Source organism: Mobula hypostoma, chromosome 2, assembly GCF_963921235.1.
Source record: "Mobula hypostoma chromosome 2, sMobHyp1.1, whole genome shotgun sequence".
Classification (NCBI taxonomy): Eukaryota; Metazoa; Chordata; class Chondrichthyes; order Myliobatiformes; family Myliobatidae; genus Mobula; species Mobula hypostoma.
The window spans coordinates 104433925-104455954 of record NC_086098.1 but is presented as its reverse complement, the minus strand read 5'-3'; the positions used below and the strand labels follow the sequence as shown (position 1 = coordinate 104455954).

The 22030-nt window shown below is 41.2% G+C and overlaps 1 protein-coding gene across 3 annotated transcripts in view; it reads left to right on the top strand.

The window, feature by feature from the left end:
* Positions 1–22030, top strand: part of phip (pleckstrin homology domain interacting protein) — a 198864-nt gene that overhangs the window by 531 nt on the left and 176303 nt on the right. For all 3 annotated transcript variants that reach the window (XM_063040327.1, XM_063040329.1, XM_063040326.1), the window contains exons 3-6: positions 64–93; positions 243–302; positions 6646–6796; positions 6899–6997. In XM_063040327.1, coding sequence (XP_062896397.1) covers positions 64–93; positions 243–302; positions 6646–6796; positions 6899–6997 — 340 coding nt within the window. The remainder of the gene's footprint in view (positions 1–63; positions 94–242; positions 303–6645; positions 6797–6898; positions 6998–22030) is intronic.

The window sequence follows — 22030 nt, the reverse complement described above, 5'->3', positions numbered from 1 at the left end:
GAATTCGGTAATGTTTTGAGGACGATTTTTCTGTACAATAAACGGCTTTATATGCTCTTTCAGGTCCTGATACGCGAAGTGGAGGAGAAGCAGGTAGGCTGCATTCAGCTCGCATTCTAACTCTGCAGAGGACTTAAGGTTCTGATTTAAAACTGGATCGTCTTTTAATATTTTAAGAAAAAGATGCTAGACAGGGATTTTGGGCGAATTTTGATGATTGTAACCAGGGTTTTTTCTTCCAGCTGCTGCCGAAAAGAATTGACTGGAAGGGCAAGGAGCATCCCAGGACCTACGAAAATTTGGTGAGAGATTCATATCACAGAGAAAACTTTCAGAGAGGAAAAATTGAATCTCCCGCAAAAATTTTACCAGGAAAACCCGATTAGCCCCATCCAAAACAAAGCTTTAGCAAGGAAAAAGAACAGATAGTAATACGTGAGAGGTGATTGGGAATTAGTTTGAAAATTTGTGTTAAAATTACGATTACCAGAAAAAATATTTAGTTTAAACTATAGTGGAAATAAAGATACGTCATGATTATTGTGCAGGAGCAGGGCTGCTTGAGTGACGCGAGCGCTCACTGTGGTGAGAAGGCAGCAGTGAGAAAGGGAGGCGCTTTGACTCTTTACACTCCCAGCACTAATGCAGCTTGGCAACGCTGATTGGTCTAAAGCTTCTCTAGTTCATTTATAGATTTGCACACAAACAAATCAAAACAACATTTGATTCTGTAGAAACGGGTGGGTAAGCTATTTTATTTCTTAAAGCTATGAGATTATTGAATACGAGAAGAGGAGGAAAGTGATGTTTTATTTAAAAGTAATTGCAGGGCTACAACTTAAAAGACAAACTGAAATACTGTGTTTGGAGGCATGTTTCATTTTAGAATTAAAGAATCAAACCAAGTTAAGATCAGATGTGTTATGTGAAATAGTTTTAGACTATGGATGGATCATTTTGTACATTTGTATCACACTCAGAGACCAGCTGTTACTATGGCTAGGATGGAGGAGCTTGTTGACTTTATTGGAATGTCTGCACTGAATTTTACAGTTGGAGTTTTCAAGATGAATATAAATATTTTATTTAAAGGTGTAATTTGTAAACCAACAACTGTTAAATTCTTGGCACAAAATATTCCAGTAAAAGCTAAACTTTGCAGATCTGAGCATGTGAACAGATGAGCAAATTTTTAATGGGTCCTTAATATGAAATGGCAAGCAGTACAGCTTGACTGGGAAAGAGGAACAAGAGTCATTCTGCAGCAAAATGGAAATCTGACCACGGAACTTTGAGCTACTTAGTTCTTACAAAGTTACTGCAGCTCACCAAGTTTCAAAAACCATTGATTTTCTTTTACTAGAAGCATATAAATGATTTTGTTGCCAGTTATTGAAGTTAGTTCAGTTTTTGGAAGACTGTTTCCACATATTGCTAATTCAGTGGTAAAAAATCTTCAGTATTTTCAAAACAAAAATCTAATCCTGATTTTTTTTGAAATTCAGTATCTAGTTCCACAGTTGCACCTTGATCAATTGTAGAATGTTTATTTTATAAATTGCAATAAAGTGGAATACTACAAACATCCGCGCAATTATTTATGAATATTAGTTAGAGTAGTGCACAAGTCAGAATTTGGAGCAGTGTATATTGAAAACATGTTTAACAAAGGTTCCTGTCACTATGCTACTAGAGCAGACTTACTACTCAATACCTAACAATTTCTGCTGATTTTTTTCTTTTTTTTGTGAACCTACAAGACTTTAATATATTTTTCCCTTGATAAAATTTGGTTTGCAAACAGGAAAACTTTTTTTAACTAGATCTATGAGAAGAGCTTGGGAAAACAGTTGATTTACAGTTGTTTAAACAAAATACAAATTTTTAGATTTGTGGATAGTGGTCTGTATGTTCATTGCTACTATAGAGTCATAACCTACATGTTTGTGATTTTATCTAAATTTAGAGAGGGTCGTGAAGTAATTTTAGTGATAATTTATTAATTATTCCTTTTTTTTGAATTTATGCAGTAATTTGGAACCACATATAATCGTAATGAGATGAATGATCAAATTTATACCAAAAATTACAATAATTTGTAATTGTTTTTCTCCTGGCTAGTTTCATTTTGTTATAATTTGGAAAATAAGTTTCAGATGTAAATGTTTAATAGGATGAAATTTATGTATCTTACAAATTGATAATATTTTCGAAAGAGAGTAATTGAGTTTGCCTATACCTGTGAAATATTAATTCTTTTAATTTTTTGATGGTAGTCACTTTTAATGAAGCAAAATGCTTTGAAATTTTTGTTGTATCTAAAGTAATTATTTGCAAATTTCTAAACTGATTTAACCTCTGTACCAAATCACTTTGCATAATTTTACAGAATTGTGAAACTAAATTACTTTAGTAACATAGTAGTTGAAGGAGGTAGAGTAAACAGTAAATTTACAGTTATTAATAATGCTCAGACAATTCAATGTGGCCCAGTTATAATAAGCATAATTTTTGCTATTTGCTAATTTTGTTTAACTTTTGTTGACATCGATGCAGAAATTGCATGGAATAATTCATGAAATGTTTATTCCTTCATTTGGTTGATTGTTGAACTTTTGACAGTTTCTACATAGCTGTTCTATTTGACAGCAATATTGCAAACTTCCAAAATGTTTTTGGATAGGAATTTATAATACTTTAGGGAAATTTCAAAATATTTCCCCTGCATAACCTACCTATGAGTCATCAACTTTCCAAAGGTTTTAGAAGAATTGAAACAAATGACATGGATGGACAAATTGGTTTTAAAAACATCCTATAACAAGGTATTTCTAAGGTCAGCTAAAAGCTGTTAGAAATAGTATTTTTGCTCAATGTAGAATAACTTCACTTAACTCTTAACATTTGTCATATTTTTACTGGTGTAAAATTGACACAATCATTTATAAGAAATAAAAGATATTTTCTCTCATAATTTGGCGGCTATTCCTACATTATTTTTAATTTGACTTGGAAATGTGGGAAAATTGCTATCCCTTTGGCCATATTTCTGTCAGTTTCTGAAGTGACATTGCAATTCTCTCTCCAAACTCAGTCAAGGAACCAGATATCAATCTGAAGTTTGTCTTTCTACTTGTCTTTGACCTGTGATTTCCTGTCACACTCCCTTAGTTTAATTTATAAGTATTATAAATTTGTGCAGTCACCTCTTGGACATCTACTAAGAAATTAATCACAAAAAGCTTCCTTGCAGTTCACACTTTCGATATCAGTTTTGCAAGATAAGCATAAAATTCTGACATTCTAGATGGTGTACAGTCATAAACATTCCTCAAAGATGCAACATATCTATGGCCCTAGATTTTTATTGTGGTAGTACCACTGTCTGAATCCTGTGTGGAAAAGGGAGAAAATGGAGTTCCCTATTAATTCTTTTGGCACATGGTTGTCTAAGTTTCATCTCTTGTGCAGATGGTTTGTGCATCTTACAACTTTAAATTATGATGGGGTGTTAGTCTGATTTTTCTAAAAATATATATTGAAGTCTTTTTCTTTGCGCCAAGTGCTGGTAAATCACCACTTGGTTGTGCCTCGTTGTAGCAAACACGTATCACTTGCTCTTGATTGCCAGTAGGAAATCATTTTTAGTCAATTTTGTGTCAGTTTACTGACCGCCAGTATATCTTGAGAGGTGACAGCTCCAGATGGCCTACTATGTTCTGGAGATCCATCTTGCTGTGCAAGTAATTCTTACAAAATTTGGGAGACTTAATATTTTCAGGATTCATTGATTGAGCAGCGGAATGATGTTTAAAAAGATATTTAATTAATCACAAATGTATAACTATTTGTAAAGAACATAATATCTTTTATGCCGACTAGTGATCTAATATTCATTGCTGGAGTTAATAAACTATAATGAGTTTTTTAAATGTCATAAAGCTATCAGTGGGAGCTGCATGCTCATCAATTCACTGCCTTGCTTGGAAAATAAATGAATTGCTTTATTTGCTAATTTTAAAGCTAATTTTTACAGAAACAACACTCAAATATTTTTGCTTTTACATTTTAAAAAAAAGTGCATTGAAGATATTTCATTAACAATATATTTGGAGGAAAGCACCTGAGATGTGCTGATACAGCCAAGATATAAAATCATTTTACCTTGGGCTAAGTACAGAATATAAAAAAAAATGCACCACAAAAATCATAAAACATTTTCCTAATTATGCATTAAGGTTCTTTTTAATGAATAAAATCTCAGAATATGCTATGTAACCAGCACAAGACATGTTTAGATAAATGCATTTTAGAATAATTGTAAGTTAAGTATAAATGAAGTCTGTTTCTATGAACTCCCCATTTAGGCTTATATTCTTATATACCACTGTTAATATTTTTCCTATTTAAGCTGTTTACCCAAATCAATTCTGCCTTCGGTGTAATGATTCAACATCATCTTCAGATGATGTATACTCCATTTTATATCAACATTTAATGGGAAAACATATACTGATAATTTCATTTGTTGTTTTCAATGTAATGTCCTAATTTGTGACTTCTGTGTCAATTCATGATTTGATTTAGTTGTTTATTTTTTAGATTTGGAATAGCTGTGATCTTATTGAAAAGTGTAACAGGCTCAAAGGGCTAAATGGTCTCCTCTGCTACTGTGTAATTATATATTCACTTGCTTGATAGTCAAGCAAGACAGTGTCAAAGTGGGTGCAAATTGTGGATTTTTTTCTCTTAGCTATTTTGTATTATTTGACTTACTGCTAGTCTGGGAAAACATTAGCTGGGTATTTTTAAAAGATTGTTTTCAGGAAAATGTCGTGTCTAAACACCATGCTGAAATGAAACTATTTTTCGTCTTCCAAATCTGAAACTCTTCCAAACTCTGCATACGGCCTGCTAGATTTTGTGTGTGTTGTTCCAACACCTGACTGAAAGTAATTGCCCTTTGTTTTTCCTTCCCTGGTTTTGTAGCACTGTAATCGTTTTTAGACTCTGTAGGTGTTGCAAAGGATCTCCTTCCTTGGAAAAGATTTGGAAATAGATTTTGGGAGTCCTTGCCAGAGTAACCAGTTGTTTTTTTTCCATCTGTTAAGTTATTGAGTAGCAGGGTGTAGTGAAGCAGTCAATTTGAACTGGATAATTAACATGAACAGAAACAAAAAGGTAACCATCCAGATTGTAGTACACAGTCCCTTTCCTGATATACATAGCTTCAGTTTTGATCTGAGCTTTACACGTTGAAATCTTCCCTGTTAGTTGGTGACTGGATCCCCACCTCCACTGCCTGGTTCAACAGGGGTATGCATGCTTTAGCATTGTTAATTGCTATAGACTGAAGTAACAAACACTGGTAGGTTTAGATGGAAAATAAACAGTAGTCCATATGAACCCATGATTATAGGTTCCTGAGATTCTGACGGGTCCTGACAGGATGGAAATGAAGAGGTGTTTCCACGTGGGAGAGCTCAAAACCAGGAAGTCAGTGTTTAAAAATAAGGGATCACTTAGGAGTTCAACTGAATCTTTGCAACTCCTTTGCTTTTAAAGGGTGATGGAACATTATTGAGTGGAAGAATAGATTCTTGATGAGAAGGATGAAGGGTTACTTGGTTAAATGGGAATGGGAAGTTGAGTTTATTTCAGCCACAATGTTACTGAATGCTAACTGCTTCTAAAATTGAAGCTTTTGCTTGGCCTTGCAGTGAAATGGCTGAAGTGTTCAATCCTAAGATATCTGTGTATTCCTTGAGACTGGTATCTTCTGCAAGCTGCATTGCAGGACTATGTAGATAAAGACCAGACCATCAAACCTGTTAGGTCTGTTGGAGTGCTAGGTCTTGGGAGTCTTAGCAGGAGTCAGTTTAACCCTACCATTGACCTGTTTTCCATCTAATGTGAAAACGGGTTCCATTCATTCAAGTGGAGCAACGAAAATATTTTAGGGGCCTTTTGACTATTTATCAGGTCATCCATATTTGCAATATTGATGAATTAGATAATCTTATAAAGTTTTGTTGCTGTTGTCACTCTAAGTAAAATCACACGCAATAGTTCAGTTACTACAGTTGATACTTAACAAAGGAGCGCAAGTAAGTGCTAAACTCCTCAAGTAAAAAAAGTTATAAATTGCACCAAAGGTGTAGAAGGGTTAAAAATAAAAGATCTGGGTTATTTTTGTTTAATGTTTCCCAGGAAGCCTTATATCTGTTTGTTACATATTCATGAGAAGCAGTGATGGAGCTGAGAGTTAATATTATGATGCCATAAATGTTTGAGCATGCATGTTCTACGGAACTATTTCTGCGATAATACAGATTTTGTTCTGTTGCAAAGAGGATTCATGACAATAGTGATAACTGCTAATCTATTTAACCAAATTTAGAGTGCAGTCAAATGAGCAAAGAAAAGATCTTTGCTTGGGTTGCTTCTTGAGCTGAGAGGATAATTATGCATATGATGTTTGTGTATATGACTCAGCAGTTCCACAAAAGAGGTATGGTTCTGGCTTCTGAACTGTAAAGTAATGCAAAGGAAGTGGAAATTGATCATGAATAAGCTGTCTTCTATTGTTTGTGAAGCCAGGAATTTAATTATTTCTAATGTTTTTTTCTCTGTGTGTGTAAAAAGGTGAAAACACATAGGCACATAGCTCCAGATCACCTCCTTCAGATATGTCAGCGACTTGGACCTCTCCTAGAAAAAGAAATTCCACAGAGCGTCCCAGGAGTTCGTTCATTACTGGGAGCAGGAAGGCAGTCTTTGCTTCGAACAAACAAAAGTACGAGAAGTTCATTAGTAAAGCAATATCCCGATATATATTCCTAATTTCAACGCAAATTCATTTGATAATTCTGGATTTCTTTTGAATTTAAATGTGAAGGTTGCAAGCACGTGGTATGGAAAGGATCAGCGCTTGCAGCGTTGCATCGTGGAAGACCTCCAGAGCCACCAATCAATTATGGCAGCCCACCTAATATTGGTATGTTTATGTTGGGTTTGGTAATGTCCAAAAAAAACTTATGCAAAATACTTGGAATCAATAACATCTGTTTTTCATGTTGATTAGCACGGGGGATGAAAATATTTATTAAAAATGCCCGGTATTTCATCATCAAAGGTTATCTTGAAAAGTGAAATTTGGAATGTGGAATATTGGTACATTTCTCCGGACCAGCTTGACTGATTTGCAAATTTAGAAACATAGACATAGAAAACCTACAGAACAATACAGGCCCTTCGTCCCACAAAGTTGTGCTGAACATACCTTAGAAATTACTAGGGTTACGCATAGCCCTCTATTTTCCTAAGCTCCATGTACCTATCCAAAAGTTTCTTAAAAGACCCTATCGTATCCACCTCCACCACTGTTCTCGGCAGCCCATTCCATGCGCTCTCCACTCTCTGCGTAAAAAAGAAAACTTATCCTTGACATCTCCTCTGTACCTACTCCCCAGCACCTTAAACCTGTGCCCTCTTGTGGCAGCCATTTCAACCCTGGGAAAAAGCCTCTGACTATCCACACGATCAATGCCTCTCATCAGCTTATACACCTCTGTCAGGTCACCTCTCATCTTCCATCGCTCCAAGGAGAAAAGACCGAGTTCACTCAACCTGTTTTCATAAGGCATGCTCCCCAATCCAGGCAACATCCTTGTAAATCTCCTCTGCACCCTTTCTGTGGTTTCCACATCCTTTCTATAGTGAGGCGACCAGAGCTGAGCACAGTACTCCAAGTGGGGTCTGACCAGGGTCCTATATAGCTGCAACATTACCTCTCGGCTCCTAAACTCAATCCCACGAGTGATGAGGGCCAATACACCGTATGCCTTCTTAACCACAGAGTCAACCTGCGCAGCTGCTTTGAGCGTCCTATGGACTGGGACCCCAAGAGCCCTCTGATCCTCCACACTGCCAAGAGTCTTACCATTAATACTATACTCTGCCATCATATTTGACCTACCAAAATGAACCACTTCACGCTTATCTGGGTTGAACTCCATCTGCCACTTCTCAGCCCAGTTTTGCATCCTGTCAATGTCCCACTGTAACCTCTGACAGTCCTCCACACGATCCACAACACCCCCAACCTTTGTGTCATCAGCAAACTTACTAACCCATCCCTCCACTTCCTCATCCAGCTCATTTATAAAAATCCCAAAGAGTATGGGTCCTAGAACAGATCCCTGAGGCACACCACTGGTCACCAACCTCCATGCAGAGTATGACCTGTCTACAACCACTCTTTGCCTTCTGTGGGCAAGTCAGTTCTGGATCCACAAAGCAATGTCCTCTTGGATCCCATGCCTCCTTACTTTCTCAATAAGCCTTGCATGGGGTACCTTATCAAATGCTTTGCTGAAATCCATATACACTACATCTACTGCTCTTCCTTCATCAATGTGTTTAGTCACATCCTCAAAAAATTCAATCAGGCTTGTAAGGCACGACCTGCCCTTGACAAAGCCATGCTGACTATTCCTAATCATATTATACCTCTCCAAATCTTCTTAAATCCTGTCTCTCAGGATCTTCTCCATCAACTTATCAACCACTGAAGTAAGACTCGCTGGTCTCTAATTTCCTGGGCCATCTCTACGCCATTTCTTGAATAAGGGAACAATATCTGCAACCCTCCAATCCTCCGGAACCTCTCCCGTCCCTATTGATGATGCAGAGATCATCGCCAGAGGCTCAGCAATCTCCTCCCTCACCTCCCACAGTAGCCTGGGGTACATCTCATCTGGTTCCGGCGACTTATCCAACTTGATGCTTTCCAAATGCTCAAGCACATCCTCTTTTCTTAGTATCTACATGCTCTTCAGTCAGCTGCAAGTCGTCACTACAATCACCAAAATCCTTTTCCATGGTGAATACTTAAGTATTCATTAAGTACCTTTGCTATTTCCTCTGGTTCCATACACACTTTCCCACTGTCACACTTGATAGGTCCTATTCTTTTACGTCTTATCCTCTTGCTCTTCACATACCTGTTGAATGCCTTGGGGTTTTCCTTAATCCTGCCCAGCAAGGCCTTCTCATGGCCCCTTCTGGCTCTCCTAATTTCCTTCTTAAGCTCCTTTCTGTTAGCCTTATAATCTTCCAGATCTCTAACATTACCTAGCTCTCTGAACCTTTCATAACCTTTTCTTTTCTTCTTGACTAGATTTACTACAGCTTTTGTACACCACGGTTCCTGAACCCTACCATCACTTTCCTGACTCATTGGAACGTACCCATGCAGAACTCCACACAAATATCCCCTGAATATTTGCCACATTTCTTCTGTACCTTTCCCTGAGAACATCTGTTCCCAATTTATGGTTCCAAGTTCCTACCTGGTAGCCTCTTAATTCCCCTTACTCCAATTAAAAGCTTTTCTAACTTGTCTGTTCCTATCTCTCTCCAATGCTATTGTAAAGGAGATAGAATTATGACCACTATCTCTAAAATGCTCTCCCACTAAGAGATCTGACACCTGACCGGGTTCATTTCCCAGTACCAAATCAAGTACGGTCTCTCCTCTTGTAGGCTTATCTACATACTGTGTCAAGAAACCTTCCTGAACACGTCTAACAAACTCCACCCCATCTAAACTCCTTGCTGTAGGGAGATGCCAATTGATATTTGGGAAATTAAAATCTCCCACCACGACAACTCTGTTATTATTACACCTTTCCAGGATCTGTTCCCCTATCTGCTCCTCGATATCCCTGTTACTATTGGGGGGCCTATAAAAAACACCCAGTAGAGTTATTGACCCCTTCCTGTTCCTAACTTCCACCCACAGAGACTCTAGACAATCTCTCCATGACTTCCACCTTTTCTACAGTTGTGACTCTATCTCTGATTAACAGTGCCATGCCCCCTCCTCTGTTGCCTCCCTCCTTGTCCTTTCTGAAACATCTAAAACTGACACTTGAAGTAGCCATTCCTGTCCCTGAGCCATCCAAGTCTCTGTAATGGCCACCACATGATAGCTCCAAGTACTCATCCGCACTCTTAAGTTCATCTGCCTTGTTCACAATACTCTTTGCATTAAAATAGACACATCTCAAACGGTCAGTCTTAGCGCGTCCCTTCTCTATCAGCTGCCTATCCTCCCTCACACACTGTCTCCAAGCTTTCCCTCTTTGTGAGCCAACCGCCTCTTTCCCTCTTTCCCAATCTCTTCAGTTCAGTTCCCACCCCTCAACAATTCTAGTTTAAACTCTCCCCAGTTTCCTCCCCGCCAGGATATTGGTCCCCCTGGGATTCAAGTGCAATCCATCCTTTTTGTACAGGTCACACCTGCCCCAAAAGCTCCAATCCCTCAGCCACGCATTTATCCTCTACCTCATTCTATTCCTATACTCACTGTCGCGTGGCAGAGGCAGTAATCCTGAGATTACTACCCTTGTGGTCCTGTTTCTCAACTTCCTTCCTAACTTCCTGTCATCTGTTTTCAGGACCTCTTCCCTTTTCCTACCTATGTCATTGGTACCAATATGTACCACGACCTCTGGCTGTTCTCCCTCCTGCTGCAGGATATCTTGGACGCGATCTGAAACATCCCGGACCCTGGCACCTGGGAGGCAAACTACCATCTGAGTTTCTTTCCTGCGTCCACAAATTCGCCTGTCTGACCCCCTAACTGTAGAATCCCCTATCGCTACTGCCTTTCTCTTCCTTTCCCTACCCTTCTGAGCCACAGGGCCGGACTCTGTGCCAGAGGCACTGCCGTTGCTGCTTCCCCCAGGTAGGCTGTCCCCCCCAACAGTTCTCAAACAGGAGTACTTATTGTCCAGGGGTACAGCCACAGGGGTACTCTCTACTACCTGACTCTTCCCCTTCCCTCTCCTGATTGTAACCCAGTTGTCTGTCTCCCATGGCCCTGGTGTGACCAGCTGCCTTTAACTCCTTTCTATCATCTCCTCGCTCTCCCTGACCAGACGAAAGTCATCGTGCTGCAACTCCAGTTCCCTAATGCGGTCGCCTAGGAGCTGCAGTTCAACACACTGGGTGCAGATATGGCAGTCCGGGAGGCTAGGAGCCTCTAGGGCTTCCCACATCTGACACTGAACACAACACCGGCCTCATACACATACTCATCCTTTCCGCAATTAACACAGGTAAACCTACCTTGCCTTGTCCTGTTACTGTCTGAGCCCGCTGAGCCAAAGCCCTATCACTCTACTACCCTCTCTCTCCGCTGCCTGCTGGATATGGTGGTCGCCTTTTTAAACATTTCACGCTCTACTGGCTGATGTTACACACCTGTGCATTCTTGCCTGTCTTTACCCCGAGTAGTAAAATGCCTTCGCTCTGGAAATCCTTAGCTGTTCACCCACAGCCCTCTTGCTTTGAATCATTGCTTACTTGACTAATTATTATCACCAAGTCAGCTGGTGGTGAACACTTTTTTGTTGAATAAGAAATTTCCATCCATTGCCTTGTGAAAGTTGGGTCAATATTGTCTGCATTACAGTGTGCATGTTAAAATCTTACGGTTATTGTAGTAGAGGTGCCTATGTACTTTTGATAAAATGAGCATGGCAATAAGAAAGGAGAATGCAATAGGGATTATGAATTTGAACTCAATGTAATAAGAATGAAGTTTTATAGTATGAAAGTATTTTTAAAAGTGGAATACAACACTAACTGAAATGTGCTTAGGTCTGGATATGGTCAATAAATTTTATATAATGATCCTTTAAAATTATACCTGTTGAATTTTGATTAGTAAAACAAAAGCACAGACCTTTACATGTTTCTGATTGGTAGTTGTAAAAAAGAAGTCCAATTGTGTTGAATGTATTCTGTGACAACAGATGGGGTATTGATTTTTGATTATTGTTACTGATTCAGTGGAGCAAAACAAAATGTTAAGAAGTGAGGCTGGGAAAGTGGTTGATGCACCAGAGTGGAAACACGTTGGAACCAATGATTATAATTCTGTTTACTTTAATTATAGAAAAAGATGGGACTGATCCTGAACTCAAACTCCTAAATTGGGGGAAGGCTAATTTTGATGGAATCAGACAGAAACTTTTAAAACTTGATTGGGAGAGCTTGTTTGCAGGTAAAGGGATGTCTGGCGATGGAAGCCTTTAAAAAGTGACCTAGGAAGAGTTGAGGGCCAGCATATTCTGATGGGTCTATTGAGGAATATAGGGTAGCAAGAAAGGAGCTTAAGAAGGGGCTGAGGAGAGCAAGAAGGGGGCATGAGAAGGCCTTGGTGAGTAGGGTAAAGGAAATGCCCAACGCATTCTTCAATTATGTGAAGAACAAAAGGATGACAGGAGTGAAGGTAGGACCGATTAAAGTTAAAGGTGGGAAGATGTGCCTGGAGACTGTGGAAGTGAGCGAGGTCCTCAATGAATTCGGTATTCACCAATGAGAGGGAACTTGACGGTGCGGACAATATGAGTGAGGTTGATGTTCTGGCGCATGTTGATGTTAAGAGAGAGGAGGTGTTGGAGTTGTTAAAATACATTAGGATGGATAAGTCCCTGGGGCCTGACGGAATATTCCCCAGGCTGCTCCACGAGGCGAGGGAAGAGATTGCTGAGCCTCTGGCTAGGATCTTTATGTCCTCATTGTCTACTAGAATGGTACCGGAGGATTGGAGGGAGGCGAATGTTGTCCACTTGTTCAAAAAAGGTCATAGGGATAATCTGGGTAATTATAGACCAGTGAGCCTTACGTCTGTGGTGGGAACGCTGTTGGAAAAAATTCTTAAAGATAGGATCTATGGGCATTAAGAGAATCAAGGTCTGATCAGGGACAGTCAGCATGGCTTTGTGAAGGGCAGATCATGTGTAACAAGCCTGATAGAGTTCTTTGAGGAGGTGACCAGGCATATAGATGAGGGTAGTGCAGTAGATGTGATCTAAATGGATTTTGGTAAGGCATTTGACAAGGTTCCACATGGTAGGCTTATTCAGAAAGTCAGAAGGCATGGGATCCAGGGAAGTTCGGCCAGATGGATTCAGAATTGGCTTGCCTGCAGAAGGCAGAGGGTGGTGGTGGAGGGAGTACATTCAGATTGGAGGGTTGTGACTGGTGGTGTCCCACAAGGATCTGTTCTGGGACCTCTACTTCTCATGATTTTTACTAATGACCTGGATGTGGGGGTAGAAGGGTGGGTTGGCAAGTTTGCAGATGACACAGAGGTTGGTGGTGTTGTGGATAGTGTAGAGGATTGTCGAAGATTGCAGAGAGACTTTGATAGGATGCCGAAGTTCGAGTTCAACCGGAGAAGTGTGAGGTGGTACACTTTGGGAAGACAAACTTCAAGGCTTACAAACAGAAACTGAAGCGGAAAGTCACGATGTCAAAGGTGGTGTCGCGTTGGACGGAGGAAACGGATGAGATCCTCTGTGACTGCTTTGAATTGGTGGACTGGCTAGTATTCAAGGACTCGGCAGCTTCTCGATGAGTATCCCTCAGCTGTCACAGACTTTATCTGGAAATGCACCGAGGACTGTGTGTCTCGCAAGACAATCAGGCTATTCCCGAACTGGAAACCTTGGATGAATTATGAGGTCAAGTCCCTTTTGAAGGCTAGAGCTGCGGCATTTAGGTCCAGGGATACCAGTCGCTACACGGAATCCAGGCGTGAACTCCGCAAAGCCATTAAGGGCACCAAGTGGCAATATCGAGCCAAGTTGGAAGCCCAGGCTAACTAGACGGATGCCAGTAGACTATAGCAGAGTCTAAATGAGATCACTGGGCGCAAAGAAAAGGCTGGGAATATCAATAATTGTGGCGCTTCTCTTCCTGATGAACTTAATGTATTCTACGCAAGATTCGAACAGAAGAGGAGCCTCCTGCTCCCTCCGGATGAACCGGACCTGGTGGCATCGACATTCATCATCACCGAGGAGGACGTTAGAAGGGCCTTCCTGAAGATAAATCCAAGGAAGGCGACGGGCCAGATGGTGTCCTGGGACAGGTTCTCCGGGCCTATGCAAGCGAGCTAGCTGGAGTGTTTGCTGACATCTTCAACTGCTCCTTGCTTCAGTCTAGGGTTCCCTCATGTTTTAAGAAGGCAACAATAATCTCGGTGCCGAAGAAGAGCAAGGTGGCATGCCTGAATGACTATCGACCTGTGGCTCTGACATCAATTGCTATGAAGTGCTTCGAGCGATTGGTTATGGCACATATCAACCACAGCCTACCAGTCAACCTCGACGTTTTGCAATTCGCCTACCAGAGCAACAGGTCGATGGCAGATGCCATCTCTCTGGCCCTACATTCCTTCTTAGAGCACCTGGAGAATAAAGACGCATATGTAAGGCACTTTTTCATTGATTACATCTCTGCCTTTAATACCATCATTCCAAATAAACTGATTCCTAAGCTCCGGAACCTGGGCCTTAGCACTCAGATCTGCAGCTGGATCTTCAACTTCCTCACAGAGAGGACCCAGGCTGTAACAATAGGGGACAAGCTCTCCTCTACAATCACTCTGAGCACTGGTGCCCCACAAGGCTGTGTACTCAGCCCCGGGCTGTACTCACTGTACACCCATGATTGTGTGGCCAAGTTTCCATCGAACTCAATGTATAAGTTTGCTGATGACACCACAATTGGAGGCCGTATCTCGGGTAATGATGAGTTTGAGTACAGAGAGGAAATTAAGAACCTGGTGGCATGGTGCGAAGGCAATAACCTATCCCTCAATGTCAGCAAGACAAAGGAATTGGTTGTTGACTTCAGAAGGAGTAGCGGACCGCACGACCCCATTTACATTGGTGGTGCGCAAGTGGAACAGGTCAAAAGCTTTAAGTTCCTCGGGGTCAATATCACAAATGACTTGACTTGGTCCAACCAAGCAGAATCCACTTCCAAGAAGGCCCACCAGCGTCTTTACTTCCTGAGAAAGCTAAAGAAATTTGGCCTGTCTCCTAAAACCCTCACTAATTTTTATAGATGCACCGTAGAAAGCATTCTTCTGAGGTGCATCACAACCTGGTATGGAAGTTGTCCTGTCCAAGAACGGAAGAAGCTGCACAAGATCGTGAACACAACCCAGCACATCACGCAAACCAATCTTCTGTCCTTGGACTCACTTTATACCGCGTGCTGTCAGACCAGTGCTGCCAGGATAATCAAGGACACAATCCACCCAGCCAACACACTTTTTGTCCCTCTTCCCTCCGGGAGAAGGATTAGGAGCTTGAAGACTCGTACGGCCTGATTTGGGAACAGCTTCTTTCCAACTGTGATAAGACTGCTGAATGAATCTTGACCCAGATCTGGGCCATACCCTCCAAATATCCGGACCTACCTCTCGGTTTTTTTGCACTAATTTCCATTTTCTATTTTCTATTTATGATTTATAATTTAAATTTTTAATATTTACTATCGATTTGTACTCCAGGGATCGCAAAGCGCAGAATCAAATATCGCTGTGATGATTGTACGTTCTAGTATCCATTGTTTGGCAACAATAAAGTATAAAGTAAAAGTAAAATAAATAGCAGGATACTTGGTAGTGTGGAGGATCAGAGGGATCTGGGGGTACATGTCCACAGATCCCTGAAAGTTGCCTCACAGATGGATAGGGTAGTTAAGAAAGCTTATGGGGTGCTAGCTTTCATAAATCGAGGGATAGAGTTTAAGAGTCGTGAGGTAATGATGCAGCTCTGTAAAACTCTGGTTAGGTCACACTTAGAGTACTGTGTCCAGTTCTGGTTGCCTCACTATAGGAAGGATGTGGAAGCATTGGAAAGTGTACAGAGGAGATTTACCAGGATGCTGTCTGGTTTAGAGAGTGTGGATTATGATCAGAGATTAAGGGAACTAGGGCTTTATTCTTCGGAGAGAAGGAGGATGAGAGGAGACATGATAGCGGTGTACAAGATAATAAGAGGAATAGATAGAGTGGATAGCCAGCACCTCTTCCTCAGGGCACCACTACGCAATACAGGAGGACGTGGCTTTAAGGTAAAGGGTGGGAAGTTCAAGGGGGATATTAGAGGAAGGTTTTTTACTCAGACAGTGGTTGGTGTGTGGAATGCACTGCCTGAGTCAGTGGTGGAGGCAGATACACTAGTGAAGTTTAAGAGACTACTAGACAGGTATATGGAGGAATTTAAGGTGGGGGGGTTATATGGGAGGCAGGGCTTAAGGGTCGGCACTACATTGTGGGCCGAAGGGCCTGTACTCTGCTGTACTGTTCTATGTTCTATATTCCTGTTAGAGTGGAGTACTTGGTCAACAAAATTCTGGTTGATGAGTGATAGTTAGAAAAAGAAAGAGGCATATGCCAGATATAGGCAGCTGAATTCAGGTAAGTCTCTTCAGGTGTACAGAGGATGTAGATAGATAGATATATATATATAGATAGATATGCTTTATTGATCCCGAGGGAAATTGGGTTTCGTTACAGCCGCACCAACCAAGAATGGAGCATAAATATAGCAATACAAAAACCACAATCAAACAACAAAATGCAAACTATGCCAGATGGAAAGTAAGTCCAGGACCAGTCTATTGGCTCAGGGTGTCTGACCCTCCACGGGAGGAGCTGCAAGTTCGATGGCTACAGTCAGGAACAACCTCCCGTGCCGCCCATTGTTGTATCTCGGTAGAATATGGCCGAAGTCCAACAGTAAAAAGTTCAATATCCGGTCTACAAACACGTTCCTCGATCGTAATATGACCCGGATTGCACCATCTGTTGTTAACCAGAACAGTAAGCACCCAACTCCTTTACACTTACTGCTCTCAGTGCACTTCCGGTCAGCCCGAACGGTCCGGAAGCCATCCATGGAGAAGTTTTGATCGGGTATGTTCTCGTGCAGCCCCGTTCCAGTGAAACACTAAAATGGGGATTGTAGGAGTACAGTTCAGTAAAAATTAGGAGGGCAGAAAAGGACCCTGAGATATCTGTAGCTGAAAGATCAAAGTAAATCATAAAAAAAATTCCTTAAGTATATTAAGAGCAAAGGAGCAACTAGTGAGACAGTAGATCACTGTTTCATCTCAGCTGCACAGATGCACAGCCACACAATAACTGAAATGCTTCTGCACAGGTGGAATTTTATTTTATTTAATGTTAATGTAATTTTGAAATTTGCTGATACAATTTTGAAATCTATGATAATGTGAAATACCCTATAATTAATCATATTAATGAGTATAATCCACAAAATTTCTAAAAATAAATGTATCAGCCGTTACTTTGAAACATTTTAGAGTTATGACGTATTTACATTGCTAATATTGCAAGTTACGACACTGCTATAAGTTGTAACAATAACACAGAATGGAAGCTGGAAGCTCATTGTTAATAAACCACTGGCCCGCTGAATGCCAACACCTTCTAATCAAAACACTTTACTTTTGCCATTGTGTTTGTTAGTTGTTTTGATTTCCTGATATTGTCTACTTCTGTTGTGAGTTGTGGTTTGAATTTGTTTGGTGTGGAAAAATTCTATAATTCTGATTTTTTTTGGTAAGTAATCAAACGTATGTGAATTTTAAATTTTCACTTGAAATATTTGGAGTATGTATTTTATATAAAGATAAAATTTTCAGGCCATGTAAAAATTCCCTGCTCAGAGCAAAAGTTGGTCCATGCAGCTGTTTAAAAAAAAATAGTGGCAACATTTCATTAGAACCTCCTGAGGATCAGTGTTGTCATCTATATTTGAAACAGTGGGATTTAAAATGAACGTTTCTCATTTGCATTTACTGTGGAAGAAAAACATGGAAGCTAATTTGTTCAGGGGAGGGAACACTGACGGAGCATATCAGTGTTACAGAGGAGATGGTGCTGGAGATCTTGAAGATGAATAAAGATGGATAAATCCCAGGGGCCTGATCATGTGCATCCTTGTAGGCTATTGGAAGCAAGAGAGATGATTGGTGGGGCCTTGTAATAGATCTTTGTATTTTAATTAGCCAGAGGTGAGGTTTCACAAGATTGGATGATAGCTAATATGCTTTTGTTTAAGAAGGGCTGTGTGCGTAATTACTGTAGGCCAGTGCGATTACATCAGTGGTGGGAATGTAATTGGCAGGGATAGGATTTATTTGTATTTAGAGAAGCAATGTGTGTTTAGGCATGGCTTTGAGTTTGAGAATTCATAGCTTACAGATTGATTTTCTTGAAGAGGTGAACACAAGGATTGACAAGACTATGGTGATAGACATTTTCTGCATGCGCCTTAGCAAGGCCTTTAACAAAGTTCACATATTAGGCTGGTATGAAAGGTTATGTAACATAGGACTGCTGTGGCCTAACAGACTGAATAGAAAGGTAACTTAGTCATAGGAAGAAGGGTTGCTTTCACAATTTGGAGCCCTCTGGGCGGTGGTGTGCTTCAGAGATCTGTGCTGGGTCCTTCGGTGATTGCATGTATATTAATGATTCGGATGAGAATATAGGTGACATAATTAGTAATTCTGAGATGACACCAAAATTGCTGACATCGTGAACAGTGAAGAATGTTGTCTAAGGTTACAGCAGGGTCTAGATCAATTGGAAAAGTGGGCAGAGGAATGGCAGAAGGAATTTGGACAGTGTGAAGTCATTCATGTTGAGAAGTTAACAGAGCGGGAAATACACAGTAAATGGAAAGATCTTGGGGAGTTTTGTTAAAAGCAGAAATCTTGGGGTATGTGTAAATAGTTTCCTGAAAATGGGACCTCAGGCATGCAATGTGGAGAGGAAGGCATATGGTGTGCTTGCCTTTATCTCTGAGGTATTGATTTTAAGGGTTGTTGTGCAACGTTACAGTGTACAAAATATTGGATAGGCCACACTTGGAGAATTGTGTACATTTCTGGTCACTATGCCATAGGAAGGATATGAGTAAGCTAGATTGGCTCTCAAGGATGCTCTCTGGATTGGAGTGCCTGAGTTATCGGGGAACCTGGGTCAGGCTAGGTCTGTTTTCCTTGAAGGTGGCTGAGAGGTGACATTGACAGAAGTATATAAACAGTATGTATACAGTATAGACCCCTGAGATTCATCCTCCTGCACCCAGCTACAAGACAAAGAAACACCATGGAATCTGTTCAAAGAAAACATCAAACATCCAATGTGTGAAAACAAGAACAAGTCGCACAAAAGGCAAAAAAAAAAGACTGAATAACACATCTAAACATTAAGTGGTCTAGGAGTGTTTAGTTCAATTCAATTCTGTTCAGCGCTGTGCCATTTGTTGACAGAGCCAGTCTGCGCTGAGGTGCCCGATCAAATCATGCAAAAACAAAACTGGGCAGCCAGAATCAGAGATGCACGCAACATGAACTGCAGAGTCCTCCAAAGCAAGTGCAAAGCTGCAGAGTCCTCCAAAGCAAGTCCAAAGCTGCAGAGTCCTCCAAAGCAAGTCCAAAGCTGCAGAGTCCTCCAAAGCAAGTCCAAAGCTGCAGAGTCCTCCAAAGCAAGTCCAAAGCTGCAGAGTCCTCCAAAGCAAGTCCAAAGCTGCAGAGTCCTCCAAAGCAAGTCCAAAACTGCAGAGTCCTCCAAAGCAAGTCCAAAGCTGCAGAGTCCTCCAAAGCAAGTCCAAAGCTGCAGAGTCCTCCAAAGCAAGTCCAAAACTGCAGAGTCCTCCAAAGCAAGTCCAAAACTGCAGAGTCCTCCAAAGCAAGTCCAAAGCTGCAGAGTCCTCCAAAGCAAGTCCAAAGCTGCAGAGTCCTCCAAAGCAAGTCCAAAGCTGCAGAGTCCTCCAAAGCAAGTCCAAAACTGCAGAGTCCTCCAAAGCAAGTCCAAAGCTGCAGAGTCCTCCAAAGCAAGTCCAAAGCTGCAGAGTCCTCCAAAGCAAGTCCAAAACTGCAGAGTCCTCCAAAGCAAGTCCAAAACTGCAGAGTCCTCCAAAGCAAGTCCAAAACTGCAGAGTCCTCCAAAGCAAGTCCAAAGCTGCAGAGTACTCCAAAGCAAGTCCAAAGCTGCAGAGTCCTCCAAAGCTGCAGAGTCCTCCAAAGCAAGTCCAAAACTGCAGAGTCCTCCAAAGCAAGTCCAAAACTGCAGAGTCCTCCAAAGCAAGTCCAAAACTGCAGAGTCCTCCAAAGCAAGTCCAAAGCTGCAGAGTCCTCTAAAGCTGCAGAGTCCTCCAAAGCAAGTCCAAAGCTGCAGAGTCCTACAAAGCAAGTGCAAAGCTGCAGAATCCTCCAAAGCAAGTCCAAAGCTGCAGAGTCCTCCAAAGCAAGTCCAAAGCTGCAGAGTCCTCCAAAGCAAGTCCAAAGCTGCAGAGTCCTACAAAGCAAGTGCAAAGCTGCAGAGTCCTCCAAAGCAAGTCCAAAGCTGCAGAGTCCTCCAAAGCTGCAGAGTCCTCCAAAGCAAGTCCAAAGCTGCAGAGTCCTCCAAAGCTGCAGAGTCCTCCAAAGCAAGTCCAAAGCTGCAGAGTCCTACAAAGCAAGTGCAAAGCTGCAGAGTCCTCCAAAGCAAGTCCAAAGCTGCAGACTCTAATTATGAAACTGCAGAGTCCTCCAAAAAAAAGGTCTCACTGGCATGAGCTGCATAGATCAATGCTTGCGACATGGATCCAAATTTCCTGCACCTTCCTCTGGCAGCAGCAAGTGAGATGAAGGGGGACAGGTCAAACGTAGGCAGATGGTGTGAACACCTTCTTGCCTTTCATCCTCGTCGATTTCTATCTTGCTTAACTCTATAATTGGCGATGAGTAGTGAAGCTGATCATGAGTTTGTTCTCCAGCATTAGGTCACACACTCTGCTTTCAATCATGCCAGACTGCCCTGGAGACATGAAAAGCACCAATCACCCAGTCAACTCAAAAATGTAAAACTCATCAAGATGTAAACCTCAAGCCAGTTGCATGCAGTTCAGGAGAAGAAGCACATTTAAAAGAAGAAGAAGAAAATAAATAGTTTTGTGAACTGTCTGTCTGCAGGATGTTGCCGTAGGGCACTGGCACTACCTTAAGACTTTAAACTGAAAGTAAATTATGAGATGCATAGAAAAAGATTGATAACCTGTGTCTGTTTCTCATGGAAGAGGTGTCTAAATTTGAAAGTAGATTTATTATCAAAGTACATATATGTCAGCAAGTACAACCCGAAGATTCATTTTCTTGCCGGCATACTCAATAAACCATAATAGAATCAATGAAAGACCACATCAACAGGGTGGACAACCATTGTGCAAAAGACACCAAACTGTGCAAGTATGAAAAGAATAATGGTAATAAATAAATGAGCAATAAATCAATAAGCAATAAGCAATCCATAGGTTGTGGGAAGAGTTCAGTGATGGGGGCAAGTGAAGTTATCCCCTTTGGTTGAAGAGTCTGATGGTTGAGGGGTAATTGTTCCTGAACCTGGAGGTGTGAGTCCTGGGGCTTCTGTACCACCTTCCTGATGGCAGCAGTGAGAGGGGAGCCTGACCTGGGTGGTAGAGATACTTTATAGTGGATGCTGCTTTCCTGCAACAGTGTTTCATGTAGACGTGCTCAATGGTTGGACGGGCCTTACACATGATGCACTGGGCTGGATCAATGACTTTTTGTAGGATTTTCTGTTCAAGGACATTGGTGTCTCCATACCAGGCCGTGATGCAACTGGTCAATGTACTCTCCACTGCACATCTATAGAAGTTTGTCAAAGTTTTAGATATCATGCCAAATCTTCACAAACTTCCTAGGTAATAGAGGCACTACCATGCTTTTTTCATAATTGCACTTGCGTGCTGAGCAGAAGATTAAAGTGAGGGAAGAGGTTTAGTAGGGTATATGAGGATTAAATTTTTCTCATAAAGAGGAGTTAGTAACTTGTCTTGTACTGTTCTATGGAGTGAGTTGCCAGTAAAGATGAAGGCAGGAATAGTAGGCAGTACTGAAGTGAGCAGGGACATAGAGGGATGTAGAGTTAATGTGGGGAATTGGGATTAGAATGGGCAGATATGATGGTTGGCATAGACTCAGTGTGAACTGTTTCTATGTGGTGCTCCAAATTCACCTGCACATTTTACTTTATATCCTATTACTCTCCAGAGAAACAAGATGATTCCCCAGTGACATGTTTCCACTCATCCATTAGTCACTAAAAACAGGTTACCTG